The following is a 14,187-nucleotide window of genomic DNA, read 5'->3' as shown; positions in this document are numbered from 1 at the left end:
TAAATAAGGCTTTTTGTTTGGAAAAATTAAATAAGGATTGATGACCTATTCTTCAGCTAAACAAGAGATATGTTATGATATATTGGTATTATTGCATTCATTACAATATCTGTTTTAAATTTTGTTAAAAGAAGCAAGTTTTGGTGGTTATTAAAATTTCCTTTTTATAGTAGTACATTTGATGCCATTCAATTAATGGTGCAATCAAGTAATCATTAGGCTGGACATGGAAAGTTCAGTTTAATCGTGTATATAAAAACCATTCGTATAGCCAGTATTGTTTCATCGTGTGACTCTCTCCAAATTTAATGGCAAGCGGTGTCATATTTCATCCATGCTTCCTTCTCTCATATTATCTTATAGGCCTTTTGGTTACAGCTCATAATGTCCCCCAAGCACAATTAACACCACTCAACGGTCAGCATCTCATGAAGGTCTCAATAGGCACTCCACCAGTAGACATCTATGGCACTGTCGATACAGCTAGTAACCTTGTGTGGACACCATGTGTACCTTGTAATGACAATTGCTTCAAACAGATTCATCCCTTGTTTGATCCTAAAAAGTCCTCCACATATAGTGAAATTTCATGCCATTCAGAAAAATGTCATCAAGTATGGTACGAAGGCCGTTGTTCTCCTCAAAATAGTTGCTTTTACAGCACTGGATATACAAGTGGTTTATCCCACGGTGTTTTGGCCAAAGAAAAAGCCACCATCACTTCTTCCTCTGGGCAAGCGGTTTCCTTTGACATTGCTTTTGGATGTGGACACAATAATACCCTCCATTCCGATGTCCAAGCAACTATTGGGTTAGGACCAGGGCCTTTGTCCTTTGTTTCACAGATTGGTGGCAAGAGGTTTTCTTATTGCTTGTTGCCATGTGGTACTGAATATACTGATCCTAGTATTACAAGCAAGATAAGTTTTGGCAATGGCAGTGAAGTTGTGGGTGATGGTGTCGTTTCAACACCATTTGTAGCTGGAGATGAATATTTAGTGACACTAGAAGGAATTAGTGTTGGAGACACATATGTGTCCTTTAACTCTTCAGGTAAGGCTTCTAAGGGCAACATGTGTATCGATTCAGGATCACCAATGTTTGCTTTGCCACCAGATTTTTATAATCGCTTAGAGGTGGAAGTGAAGAAGCAGATTTCAATTGATCCCATTAAGGATGACCCTAATTTGGGGACACGGCTTTGCTATAGAACTAAAATTACTAATGAAAATGGACCAATATTGACTGTCCATTTTGAAGGTGCAAGTGTGGAGTTAAAGCCTATACAAACTTTCAATCAACCGCTTAAAGAATATGAATATTACTGCTTTGGAATTACAAATACTGCAAATACAGAATTGGCATATATGGGCGACCATTACCAAGGAATATATGGCAACTATGTTCAAGCAAATTTTTTGATTGGCTTTGACTTTGAAACAAGGATGGTCTCCTTCAAGCCGACTGATTGCACCAAACTATAGAGTTTGGCACTTTCATGTAACTTATATGATCAATGAAAGATATATACCTATTCATACTTTATATATAAACAATAATTGATGAACTTAAGTGCGTGCTTGCAATTCCAGTATTTGTGAATCACATGCCTTCACTTGTCTAGAATGGGATCTTAATCTTCATCTTCTTTGTGCTCCCATGCTGTACACCATTAAACACAAAGATCATATTATAAATCCCCTCTTTCTTACAAATTTACCTGTTGAGGAGGAAGTGGAAGATGAGACAAACGAATTCTATTGTCATGCTTGTATAGAAGAAAGAAAGAGATCCACTATTACCCGTTTATTATTGTGCTGAACGTCATTTTGTTGCTGAATTCAAATGCATTCTCCCTTAGGTAGGTAAATATAAACCGATAAAATTTAAATTGTTTATAATTGGAAGCTAGGGCCTTTTAATTTGGAACTTGAGTTGATCCTTAATTAAAATTTTTTTTAACCTTTTAAAATAAAAAATACACACTAGAGGAGATGCGATTCTAACATAAAGGTACACCACAAATTCGAATATAACTCAAATCAAAACCATGGTAATGTTTAAGAAAAGGTGGAACAAAAAGAGAGAACTAAAAATCAAAACCATGGTAATTATTTTCTCCTACACAAAGATAATAAGTTATGACCGTAATTGGATCTGTGATTCTCTTAATCAATATAACTCCACAAATGTGAGGAAATATCTCTTTTTTTTGAAGCAATTTTGGTTACACAAATATGTTAGAAAATTTCTTGATGTGCAAAGAGTTTAGCAGAAGCTCCACATGATTTTTTTGTTGCTGGTGAGGAAGAGTGGGCTTAGCCCAATAAGTGAGAGCGGCTTGGGCCCAAGTTGGACATGAGTTCTTTGAGCTAGATCCGTATGGCTTAGTAGGTGGGATCTATATGGAGTTTAGTCTGACTAGGATAAAGGAGTATGTATTCTTATGGGAAAACCGCCTCTGTTACATAGAAGCAATCCTAATATATATATATATATATATATATATATATATATATATATATATATATATATATATATATATATGATCTTTCAAATATTTTAAAAAATATTATACTAGTCTTTAATCCGTGCTATGCATAGGAACCTACCTATTTGTGAGGTAGACTAAATTAATTTTGTAAAATCTTAAATTGATTAAGAAACTACACTGTTGTATAATTTGTTCTTGTATGACTTCAATTTGTTGCTACGCTCCTGTTGAGCTACATCAACGACCATATCATTATTTTATTTTATATTTTTGGTTTTCCATCTTTATTAATTGTATATTGCAAAATTAATTCTTTGTGGCCAAATGTAATACACTACATGCCATCATAAATTCTAATTGTTTATTGTCTATTTCGAAAGCTCATTTCAACATTGAGTGTTATTTTCTATCCATCCTAATCCTTACACACACACACACACACACACACACACACACACACACACATATATACAAGCAATACATTTTGCTACTCAATTATTAAGCCACATCATCCACTTATTTTTTATCTTTACTTTTCTTTTTTAGACTTTTCTTCTCACTACTCTCCAAAAAAACAAAAACAAAATTTTCTTCTTCTCCCTATTATTCCACATCTATGGTTACATTCCCTCCAACCATTTTCTTCCCTCTTTACCTCCGCCTACTATTAGTTTAGTTGTATATTAGGTTAATATAACACATTACAACAAAAGTTAGAAAGATATGGTTCACTTAAAAAAAAAAATATTAATCAAACATACAAAAAATAATAGAATGATATATTTGTAGAGATAAAAAGATATAAAATACTTGTAGAAATCTTTTTAAAAACGACAATACCTGAAGTAAGTGTTACTTTTTATATATTACACCCTATTATATATATATATATATTTCCACGCATCGCGTGGACCTGCCGCTAGTTCAAATAAAAAGCAAGACTTATTTTCAAGAAATTAACATATATAGAGGATATTTCAATGTGGCATCATTATGTTTCCATTAAACCAAAGAGACCAACTTTATAAATCCTAAAACACAACCAAAATTAGATTTGGATAGATATTGTGCCAATGCCAAAAGCAAATAACTTTACAACCAGCAAAATCTACACACCAAATCCTAATTTTATTCAATGTGTTATATATGCAAAGGCCCACATGCAAGAAATCCTCTTAAGATTTCCCTAGATAGCATATGTATATGTTTTAGGAGTGTAGGCTGCGTATATAATCTCACTAAATTAGATGTCTGTAGGCAGAAGAAGAATCACAGCCTAAATTTTCACCTTAAAACAACAATCAGTGCAAGCTTTCATTTTGAAGCAAAAGTAATTGCTAATTTCTTACTTATCTATTACAAAAGATAAAAAAATTAAAAGTTCTTCAACTTAAAATTTAACTTTCATTTCATTTCTTAACCAGTAGAAAACAGAACCATTGGGTTTAGGCCTTTTCACCAAGCACTTCCAAAAAACCACAACACAAGCTCTCCCAGAACAATGCATATCACAGCACAATACATTTAAAATTTGATAGAAATTTGAAATTCATTCCCTTTTTTTGACAAAATACAAGATAGAAATTTGATTTTCTTGATATACATGATTCAATGATTTAACCATACATCAACAATTCAACCCACTAACACAAAAAAGCGTAAAAAAAAAAAAATCAAACCCACAAAACAAAGAAAAGCATTTAACATAATGGATTACTTGGAGTTTCATGAGCTTCTAAAGATTGTGGGTGAAGTATTGGTAGCAGGATTCAGTGAGGTAGAGTGGTCGGAGTGTTTGGGTGAGTGTGTGGATTTAAGGTATGATTTAGGGGGAAGAATTGAGGAAGACGAATTTCCTTGTGGAGGACAACGATTGAGAGTGTAGAGGAATTGAGAGACCGGAATTGAGAGTGTCTCTGTGATGAGTGTGAACATTTGAGAGTGGATAGTAAATGTGAGCATTTGAGAGTGGAGAGTGAATGATAGCGTGAGAGTATGAGTGAAGAATTGTGTTTTTTTTATGAAATAGAGCCTCTAAAGGTCGAGTTCCACGTGGATAAATTAGCCACGTCATACATCAGAACACGGAACTCAAGCCTTAAAGAGTCGAGTTCTAGGTGGACTCCACGTGGAAAAAAGCCAAATCAGAACATGGAAATTGAGCCTTTAAGGCTCGAGTTCTAATCAAGTCTCTAAAACTGGAGATGCTAATTTAGTATATAGTTTCAAAATTTTGCTAACTAACTATATAGCCTGGGGATTGGTGTCAGATGGAAATTTTGGCTGTAGGATTTAATGAGTTATGATTCTGTGTGTTGAGGTGTATTGATTTTTCTGTAAAATGATGACGTGGCTTTCATTCATTGGGTGGCGTAAAACACTTCTTTTATGCCAGCTTCGGACAGAAGTTAAACTTAATCTAAATCTGGTTCTAGAAGAGTTATGCTGGTGCTACAACTTGTGTCATAACTTGCCCACGTGATGAGTTGTGAATGATGAAAAGGTGTCCCCACATGGACCCTACACCCTTCCACCACTTATAACTCGCCATGTGGTCAAGTTGTGGCACAAGTGCCCACAAGTTGTGGCACCGACATAACTCATTATAGAACGATATCATAGTATGTAGCTGATTTCCACACACACTATCTAGACCATAATGAATTGACCAATTTTCTGATGTGTTATTATTGGTGTTTACTAGGTGTAAAGAGTAACCTCTTAACTAATTCTCTTCCCAATACCTGGTGAGACCAAGTCCCGAATTACCAATTACACTTTCCACCTATTTTGAGTTTAATGCATGGGGATTGGGGAGCTGTCCAAAATATATAGTAGTTCAAATACACTGGTGCTCATCCTATTTTTAGAAATATAAAAATGGAATTCATTAGCTAGGTTTATAATTTTATGTATGCACCTCAAAGGAAAGGATGTTTTTTGACAGATATTAATTAATGCGTTCCTAGATAATGATGACTGGCAAATAGTATAGGCTATCAAGGCACCCCTTAGGTTGTATGTATTGTGTTTTTTTGTTGAACTTTGGATTTGAGATTATCTTGAAATCATTATGATAAGGATAGTTGAAAGAACTATATATGTCGGTAAGTAGAACGACATTTAAGGGACTTATATGCTTAGCCCATCGCAAAGATAGTGTAATGAAAGTTTCATGCTGGTCACATTTTTGTAACTAGAAGAATGGGCAAAGATGAGGTTCTCGGTCAAGAAGTAGTCATGTGTGCATTTCCATACATATATTTTAAATTATTTGGAGCAACAAATGTCAAATCCAATTCTAACATTTGGTAGAGGTTTTTGAAGGATGAAGTTGGTATAAAACAAAGGTACTTGTTGCATTGAATAACAAATTCCATCCACAAATGGTCAGATTTGGATCTGCTGGCATTTCCAGCAATCACTTAATATGATAACAAAGTTTTTTAATTGAGTGTCTTGTTCCACTAATGGTCCAATAAATCGATGTCTTAGAGGACCACTAAGTAGCCAATTATTCAATAATTTGCTCTTTGGTAATATTGCTTTAATCTGTACTGATTGCTTCAAGATCCTAGGTTTATAGTTGCATGGAAGGCTATGTTAGCCACATCAGCGCTACACCTCAAAAGGATTAATAACATCCTTGCTAGTTAAGGTTCTTTGAAATCTCTTATAAACTTAAAATCCACCTAATAAGCACCCCATGCAGGATCAGCAGGACTCAATACACAACAGCATATCTATCTCAGCATACCCATCTTGTGGGCTAATAACATGCTTGCTATTTAGGTGCATATCTAGCATGCGAAAAACACTGTTATGGATATCTCTTAAAAAAATAAAAATCTTAAAAAATGTGCAATATTGGAGGGTTTATAATTTAATTTACTTTTGATGATTTGCAGAGAGTTGAGTATTCTCACTTTGGTCTTCTTAGATCTTATCACTAAGCAAGTAGGCAACATTCTTGCTAAACTCAACATATATATTCAGGTGCTTAAGGTGAAAATTAGGCACATAATAACTGCAGAATCAGATAGTTTTAGCTTAATTGACTTAGAGGTGCTTCTGTCCAAAATGTGAAGAACATCAAGTGTAGGACTACAGTAAACTTGAACATTGAGCATCTCCAAATTGGCATGCATATTCATCTTTGTAATATTGCACTGAATAACAAATTCCATCCACAAATGGTCAGATTTGGATTTGCTGGCGTTTCCAACAATCACTTAATATGATAACAAAGTTTTTTAATTGAGTGTCTTGTTCCACTAATGGTCCAATAAATCGATGTCTTAGAGGACCACTAAGCAGCCAATTATTCAGTAATTTGCTGTTTAGTAATATTGCTTTAATCTGTACTGATTGCTTCAAGATCCTAGGTTTATAGTTGCATGGAAGGCTGTGTTAGCCACATCAGTGCTACACCTCAAAAGGATTAATAACATCCTTGCTAGTTAAGGTTATTTGAAATCTCTTATAAACTCAAAATCCACCTAATAAACACCCAATGCAGGATCCGCAGGACTCAGTATACAACAACATATCTATCTCAGCATACCCATCTTGTGGGCTAATAAAATGCTTGCGATTTAGGTGCATATCTAGCATGCGAAAAACACTGTTATGGATATCTTTTAAAAAAATGGATATCTTAAAAAATGTGCAATATTGGGGGGTTTATAATTCAATTTGCTTTTGATAATTTGCAGAGAGTTGAGTATGCTCACTTTGGTCTTCTTAGATCTTATTACTAAGCAAGTAGGCAACATTCTTTCTAAACTCAACATATATATTCAGGTGCTTAAGGTGAAAATTAGGCACATAATAACCGTAAAATCAGAAAGTTTCAGCTTAATTGAGTTAGAGGTGCTTCTGCCCAAAATGCGAAGAACATCAGGTGTAGGACTACAGTAAACTTGAACATTGAGCGTCTCTAAATTGGCATGCATATTCATCTTTGTATCTATAAATATGTCAGCATATGCATTTATTCTAAAATTTGGTCATTGGTATTAAGGTGCTAGTATGTCGACACCATGAATGTGATAGAACCTTTTTCTTAAGAAAGAACATTTTCTGTTGAAATAAAACTTAATGTGTAAATTTATAGTCTCAAGGCACCTAGTTGAACCACAATAGTCTACCCCCTTTTTAGCAAATAAAAAAAGGCAACATCATTTTGTAGCAATTTATTAAACTTGAGTTCCATATTTCATTTTTCCTCTAGCCAATATAATTTTTGTGTGTGTGTGAACTCGTTGAATATATAAATTTCAATTTGGAGCATAAATCCATAATTGGATGTATGATTCTCTCTCTCTCTCTCTCTCTCTCTCTCTCTCTCTCTCTCTCTCTCTCTCTCTCTCTCTCTCTCGTGCATGCGCAAAGGATGCATGATTTTCTTAATATACCTGCCACATATTGTTGAAGCAATTTTGGTTACAACCAATTCTAATCTCAAATTCACAATGGGCGTATATGCAAAGAAATGGTTTTATGTGATGATTTCTTTGGTATTAATTTCGTGATATTAAGATTTTCATTATATATTTTAAGAATCACAAAAGTTATACAGATGTTATAAATTACCTCAAAATTCCAAATCCAATTGTTTTTTTCCCCTTCTTCTTCTTTGTAAAAGGAAACTATTTTTCTTGGTGTGGAAGAAAAATATATTCTTTAATATAATTTTTATTTTTTATTCATTTTTTTGGGGGTGGGAAGGGACAGGGAAAGCCCCCTAGAGCCAAAGAATGGCTGTGTCCCTAACTCTAAGCTTCGGGCACCAGATCTGATTAGAGAGGCATGATAGTTCTCCCTCTAATATAATGAGATTAAGAAATCAACTTTTTAGATTTAAGGGAAGTTGAGCAACAAGTATGACTCATTATGCCTTATACGTATTTTTCCTATTTATTTAACCCTGTTTAGCACAAGAGAACTCTTATTTATTTTTCATCTCTATGGTAGAGTAATTGGATGAGCATTAAAGAAAGCGGTCACAGAATTTTTAGTAAAATTTTAAATTCATATCATGTTTTGGGAATGCCTTTAGTCTAAGTTGCATCCTACTATTTAGAAAATCTTGCCTTCGTCGTAAAAAGAAAAGAAATGAAGTTCCATATAAATTACAAAGCCAAACAAAAAAATAAATCCTATTTTCATAAAATAAAAAATAATAAAAAAAGAGACGCATTTGCCATGAAAAAACAAGGGGCCTAGCTAACCAAATTTATTCTTAAATAATGCTTTTTGTTTGGAAAAATTGAATAAGGACTAAATAAGGATTGATGACCTATTCTTCAGCGAAACAAGAGATATGTTATGATATATTGGTATTATTGCATCCATTACAATATCTGTTTTAAATTTTGTTAAAAGAAGTTAGTTTTGGTGGTTATTAAAATTTCCAGTTTATAGTAGTACATTTGATGCCATTCAATTAATGGTGCAATCAAGTAATCATTAGGTTGGACATGGAAAGTTCAGTTTAATTGTGTATATAAAAACCTTTCGTATAGCCAATATTGTTTCATCATGTGACTTTCTCCAAATTCAATGGCAAGCGGTGTCCTATTTCATTCATGCTTCCTTCTCTCATATTATCTTATAGGTCTTTTGGTTACAGCTCATAATGTCCCCCAAGCACAATTAACACCACACAACGGTCAGCATCTCATGAAGGTCTCAATTGGTACTCCACCAGTAGACATCTATGGCATTGTCGATACAGGTAGTGACCTTGTGTGGACACCATGTGTACCTTGTAATGACAACTGCTTCAAACAGATTCATCCCCTGTTTGATCCTAAAAAGTCCTCCACATATAGTGAAATTTCTTGTCATTCAGAAAAATGTCAAGTATTGGACGGAGGCCATTGTTCTCCTCAAAATATTTGCATTTACAGCTATGGATATTCGAGTGGTTTAGCCCAAGGTGTTCTGGTCAAAGAAAAAGCCACCATCACTTCTACCTCTGGGCAAGCGGTTTCCTTTGACATTGCTTTTGGATGTGGACACAACAATACCCTCCATTCCGATGTCCAAGCAACTATTGGGTTAGGATCAGGGCCTTTGTCCTTTGTTTCACAAATTGGTGGCAAGAGGTTTTCTTATTGCTTGTTGCCACGTGGTACTGAATATACTGATGCTAGTATTACAAGCAAGATAAGTTTTGGCAATGGCAGTGAAGTTGTGGGTGATGGTGTGGTTTCAACACCATTTATAGCTAGAGATCAATATTTTGTGACACTAGAAGGAATTAGTGTTGGAGACACATATGTGTCCTTTAACTCTTCAGGTAAGGCTTCTAAGGGTAACATGTGTATCGATTCAGGATCACCAATGTTTGCTTTGCCACCAGATTTTTATAATCGCTTAGAGGTGGAAGTGAAGAAGCAAATTTCAATTGATCCCATTAAGGATGACCCTAATTTGGGGACACGGCTTTGCTATAGAACTAAAATTACTAATGAAAATGGACCAATATTGACTGTCCATTTTGAAGGTGCAGACGTGGAGTTAAAGCCTATACAAACTTTCAATCAACCGCTTAAAGAATATGAATATTACTGCTTTGGAATTACAAATACTGCAAATACAGAAGTGGCATATATGGGCGACCATTACCAAGGAATATATGGCAACTATGTTCAAGCAAATTTTTTGATTGGGTTTGACTTTGAAACAAGGATGGTCTCCTTCAAGCCGACTGATTGCACCAAACTATAGAGTTTGGCACTTTCATGTAACTTATATGATCAATGAAAGACATATACCTATTCATACTTTATATATAAACAGTAATTAATGAACTTAAGTGGGTGCTTGCAATTCCAGTATTTGTGAATCACATGCCTTCACTTGTCTGTGGTCACATGCTATATTCCATTAAAAACAAAGATCATATTATAACTTACAAATTTACCAATTGAGAAGGAAGTGGAAGATGAGATGAATGAATTCTATTGTCATGCTTGTGAGGAAGAAAGAGATCCACTGTTACCAGTTTATTATTGTGCTGAACGTCATTTTGTTGCTGAATTCAAATGAATTCTCCCTCAGGTAGGTAAATATAAACCGATAAAATTTAAATTGTTTATAATTTATAATTTTTTTAACCTTTTAAAATAAAAAATACACACTAGGGAAGATGTGGTTGTAACATAAAGATACACTACAAATTTGAATATAACTCAAATCAAAACCATGGTAATGATTAAGAGAAGGTGGAACGAAAAGAGAGAACTAAAAATCAAGACCATGGTAATTATAATTTTCTCTTGCACACAGATAATAGTTATTTAAGTATTGTTGTTTAGTTTTCAATATTATAGAAATACGTGTTTGAATGTTATAGTAATATGTGTTATTGTTATTTGAACACTAAAAACTGTTGTTTAAACAACATAACGAAATAGCCCTTAAGTAATTGTCGTAACCGGATGTGTGTTCTCTTGATCTATGTAACTACGCATATGTGAGGAAATATCTCTCTTTTTTGAAACAATTTTGGTTACACAAATATGTTAGAAAATTGCTTGATGTGCAAAGAGCTTAGCAGAAGCTCCACATGATTTTTTTTGTTGCTGATGAGGAAGAGTGGGCTCAACCCAATAAGTGAGAGGGGCTTGGGCCCAAGTTGGACATGAGTTCTTTGAGCTAGATCTGTATGGCTTAGTAGATGGGATTTGTATGGAGTTTATCTGACTAGGATAAAGGAGTTTGTATTCTTATGGGAAAACCACCTCTGTTACATTGAAGCAATCCTAATATATATATATATATATATATATATATATATATATATATATATATATATATATGATCTTGCTAATATATTAAAAAATATATTATACTAGTCGCTAATCCGTGCTATGCACGGAAACTTACCTATTTATGAGGGAAACTAAAATAATTTTGTAAAATCTTAAATTGATTAAGAAACTACACTATTGCATGATTTGCTCTTGTATGACTTCAATTTGTTGCTACGGTCCTGTTGAGCTACATCAGTGATCATGTCACTATTTTATTTTATATTTTTAGTTTTCCATCTTTATTAATTGTATATTGCAAAATTAATTTTTTGTGGCTAAATGTATTACACTACATGCCATCATAAATTCTAATTGTTTATTGTCTATTTTGAAAGCTCATTTCAACAGTGAGTGTTATTTTCTTTCCATCTTAATCCTTACACACACACACACACACACACACACACACACATATATACACGTAATACATTTAGCTACTCAATCATTAAGCCACATCATTCACTTATTTTTTTTTTTATCTATTCTTTTCTTTTTTAGACTTCTAGAAAACAAAAACAAAAACAAAAATTTCTTCTTCTTCCTATTATTCCACACCTACGGTTACATTTCCTTCAACCTTTCCCTTCCCTCTTTGCCTCTTTACCTCCTTTACTATTCTATACTTCGCCGTTACACTTCCTTCATCATTTTTCGTAACTTGACTCTTCTTCTTCACATTTTATTTGTATAAATTTAATATCATTTCTCCCATTTCATTCCATATTTTTTCCACAAAAAACAATGATTACTTTCTCTCTCTCTCGGTGAATTTTTGTTCTTTTTTATAACTCTAATTAAGATTGATGGTTTTTTTTAATATATGTTTCGGGATTGTGTGAGTGTGAGTGTGAGTGTGTGTGTGTGCGTTTTTTATTTTTATAATTTCTCATTCCAAAGTCTCCTCTCTCCCTTTTATATCTTTGGTTGAATTTTGGTTTAGGTTAGTACTTGGTTTTTTTTTTTTTTTTTTTTTTTTTGTAAATAGGAATTTGAGTTCATATCAAAACACAATCTACATGGCTATGAATTAGAATATGCCTACCAATTGTTTGAGGGATGAAGTCTATCTTTTATTTCTTTGGTTTAATTTTAATTTTGGTTAAGATAAATTTGTAATTTTGTGATGAGTTTTGATTACATGATATCTCCTTATTCTTGAACAGAGTTGAAACTTATAAAGTTTAGTTGTATATTAGGTTAATATAACACACTACAATAAAAGTTAGAAAGATATGGTTCACTTAAAAAAATATATTAATCAAACATACAAAAAATAATAGAATGATATATTTGTAGAGATAAAAAGATAAAAAATACTTGTAGAAATCTTTTTAAAAATGACTGTAGGGATAAAAGGCCTGTAAAGTATAGTGGGCCGTGGGCCTTGTCTGAGGACGTTTAGTAGTCTGAGGACAAGGATAAGGTAGGGAAGACATGCGAATCCAAGCGCTGAGGATGAACCACAATTGAGAAAGTTTAGGAAGGTAGTTTGAGGAAGAAACCTCCTCGGCTAAGTAAGGCAGAGGTCATAAGGTATGAACTGCCATCAAGAACAACTTTTCGGAAGATTCTATTGATAAGGATGAGTATCAGAGGAGCATAGGACAAATAAAGTTGAGAAATATCAAAGGAAAAGCTGTTTTCACCACATTGAATGCTCTGCAACTAACCCTCTGGTCGCATTAATGTGGAGGTGATGCCTGAACAGTAACCACCAGCCTTACAGCTACACCCAAAGACTTTAAGAAGGTGCTAAGAGGACAAGGATAAGGGCCAATAGCTTGCCCTACACGTGGAGGGTGGAGATGAAGAAAAACATAGTATATAATAGAGAAGGAAGTCCCTGATGGGGGGATCCATCGGAACATTTAAGGTCGGCCTACTTGTCGAGCACAGTTTGAGGAAATCATTGACAGGGAAGCCAATTAGTAATGTACGTCAGCTCATGACCACATTGATAAGTATAAGCGGGTTGAGGAGGACCAACAACTAGGTAAAGGCAAGGTTAAGGTCGTCCTTCAGGATAGGAGGGACTTTAGGTCGGACAAGTACAACAGTAATCGTCCTTGGTGGGATTTTTTGGGGGTAATTTGGGGTTGCTGCTGCTCAAGTGGTTAACACGGTGTTCCGAGAGTCGGTGCATAAAATTTTAGAAAAAATTAAGAATGAGTCATATTTTCAATGGCCAAACAAGATGGGAGGAGACCCTGCGAGGCAAAACCAAAGATTTCATTGCCAGTACCACCAGGAGCGAGGGCATACAATAGAGGACTATAGAACCTTATGGAATCACCTAGAGCAGCTAGTTTGAGGTGGCAGATTAAAGCAATTTTTGCATTACTCCAATGGACGGGGAAGCCAGGTAGGGTTAGGATCTCAGAAAGATGCTTTTTCAAAATCACCTTTGGGTACAATTAATGTTATTCTTGCCACCTCGGGGAGGACTGGCTCTCACCCCTCTAGGATAATGTCCATAGCTCAACCACTTGTAAAGGACCCCTCCCTTGAGCTGAAGAGGAGTAGGATAGAGGTTGGACCAACGCTGAGTATCTCTGATGAAGACAAGATTGGTACCTTGCAGCCGCATGATGATGTGCTAGTGGTTCCCTCAGAATAGGGGGGTATAATGTGAAACGAGTGTTAGTTGACCAAGGCAGTGGAGCAAAGATTATGTACCCTGATTTGTATAAGGGGCTGGAGCTGAAACTAGAGGATTTGACCAGTTATGATTCACCGTTGGTAGGTTTTGATGGAAATGTGGGTATACAAAAGGGTCAGATGAGGCTACCAGTACAAGCAGGGTCAGAAGTAGTAGAGGTGAACTTCATTGTAGTGGATGCTTACTCTTCCTACACTGCTATCGTGGCA

At 34.6% G+C, this 14,187-nt stretch overlaps 2 protein-coding genes across 2 annotated transcripts; both read left to right on the top strand.

The window, feature by feature from the left end:
• Window positions 1-308: 308 nt before the first annotated feature.
• On the top strand, window positions 309-1,484 carry LOC142618956 (aspartic proteinase CDR1-like). The gene has a single exon (XM_075792026.1). It carries the CDS (start codon window positions 309-311, stop codon window positions 1,482-1,484), a length of 1,176 nt encoding a protein of 391 aa, XP_075648141.1.
• Window positions 1,485-9,058: 7,574 nt separating this feature from the next.
• On the top strand, window positions 9,059-10,231 carry LOC142618957 (aspartic proteinase CDR1-like). Its single transcript, XM_075792027.1, has one exon. The coding sequence runs from the start codon at window positions 9,059-9,061 to the stop codon at window positions 10,229-10,231; it is 1,173 nt and encodes a 390-aa protein (XP_075648142.1).
• The last annotated feature ends 3,956 nt before the right edge of the window (window positions 10,232-14,187 follow it).

This window comes from Castanea sativa, chromosome 12 (assembly GCF_040712315.1).
Source record: "Castanea sativa cultivar Marrone di Chiusa Pesio chromosome 12, ASM4071231v1".
Classification (NCBI taxonomy): domain Eukaryota; kingdom Viridiplantae; phylum Streptophyta; class Magnoliopsida; order Fagales; family Fagaceae; genus Castanea; species Castanea sativa.
This window is presented reverse-complemented; position numbering and strand designations above follow the sequence as displayed.

Excerpts from the sequence above, each read along its gene's own strand:
- LOC142618957 (XM_075792027.1), top strand. The coding sequence starts at position 9,059 with ATGGCAAGCGGTGTCCTATTTCATTCATGCTTCCTTCTCTCATATTAT.
- LOC142618956 (XM_075792026.1), top strand. The coding sequence starts at position 309 with ATGGCAAGCGGTGTCATATTTCATCCATGCTTCCTTCTCTCATATTAT.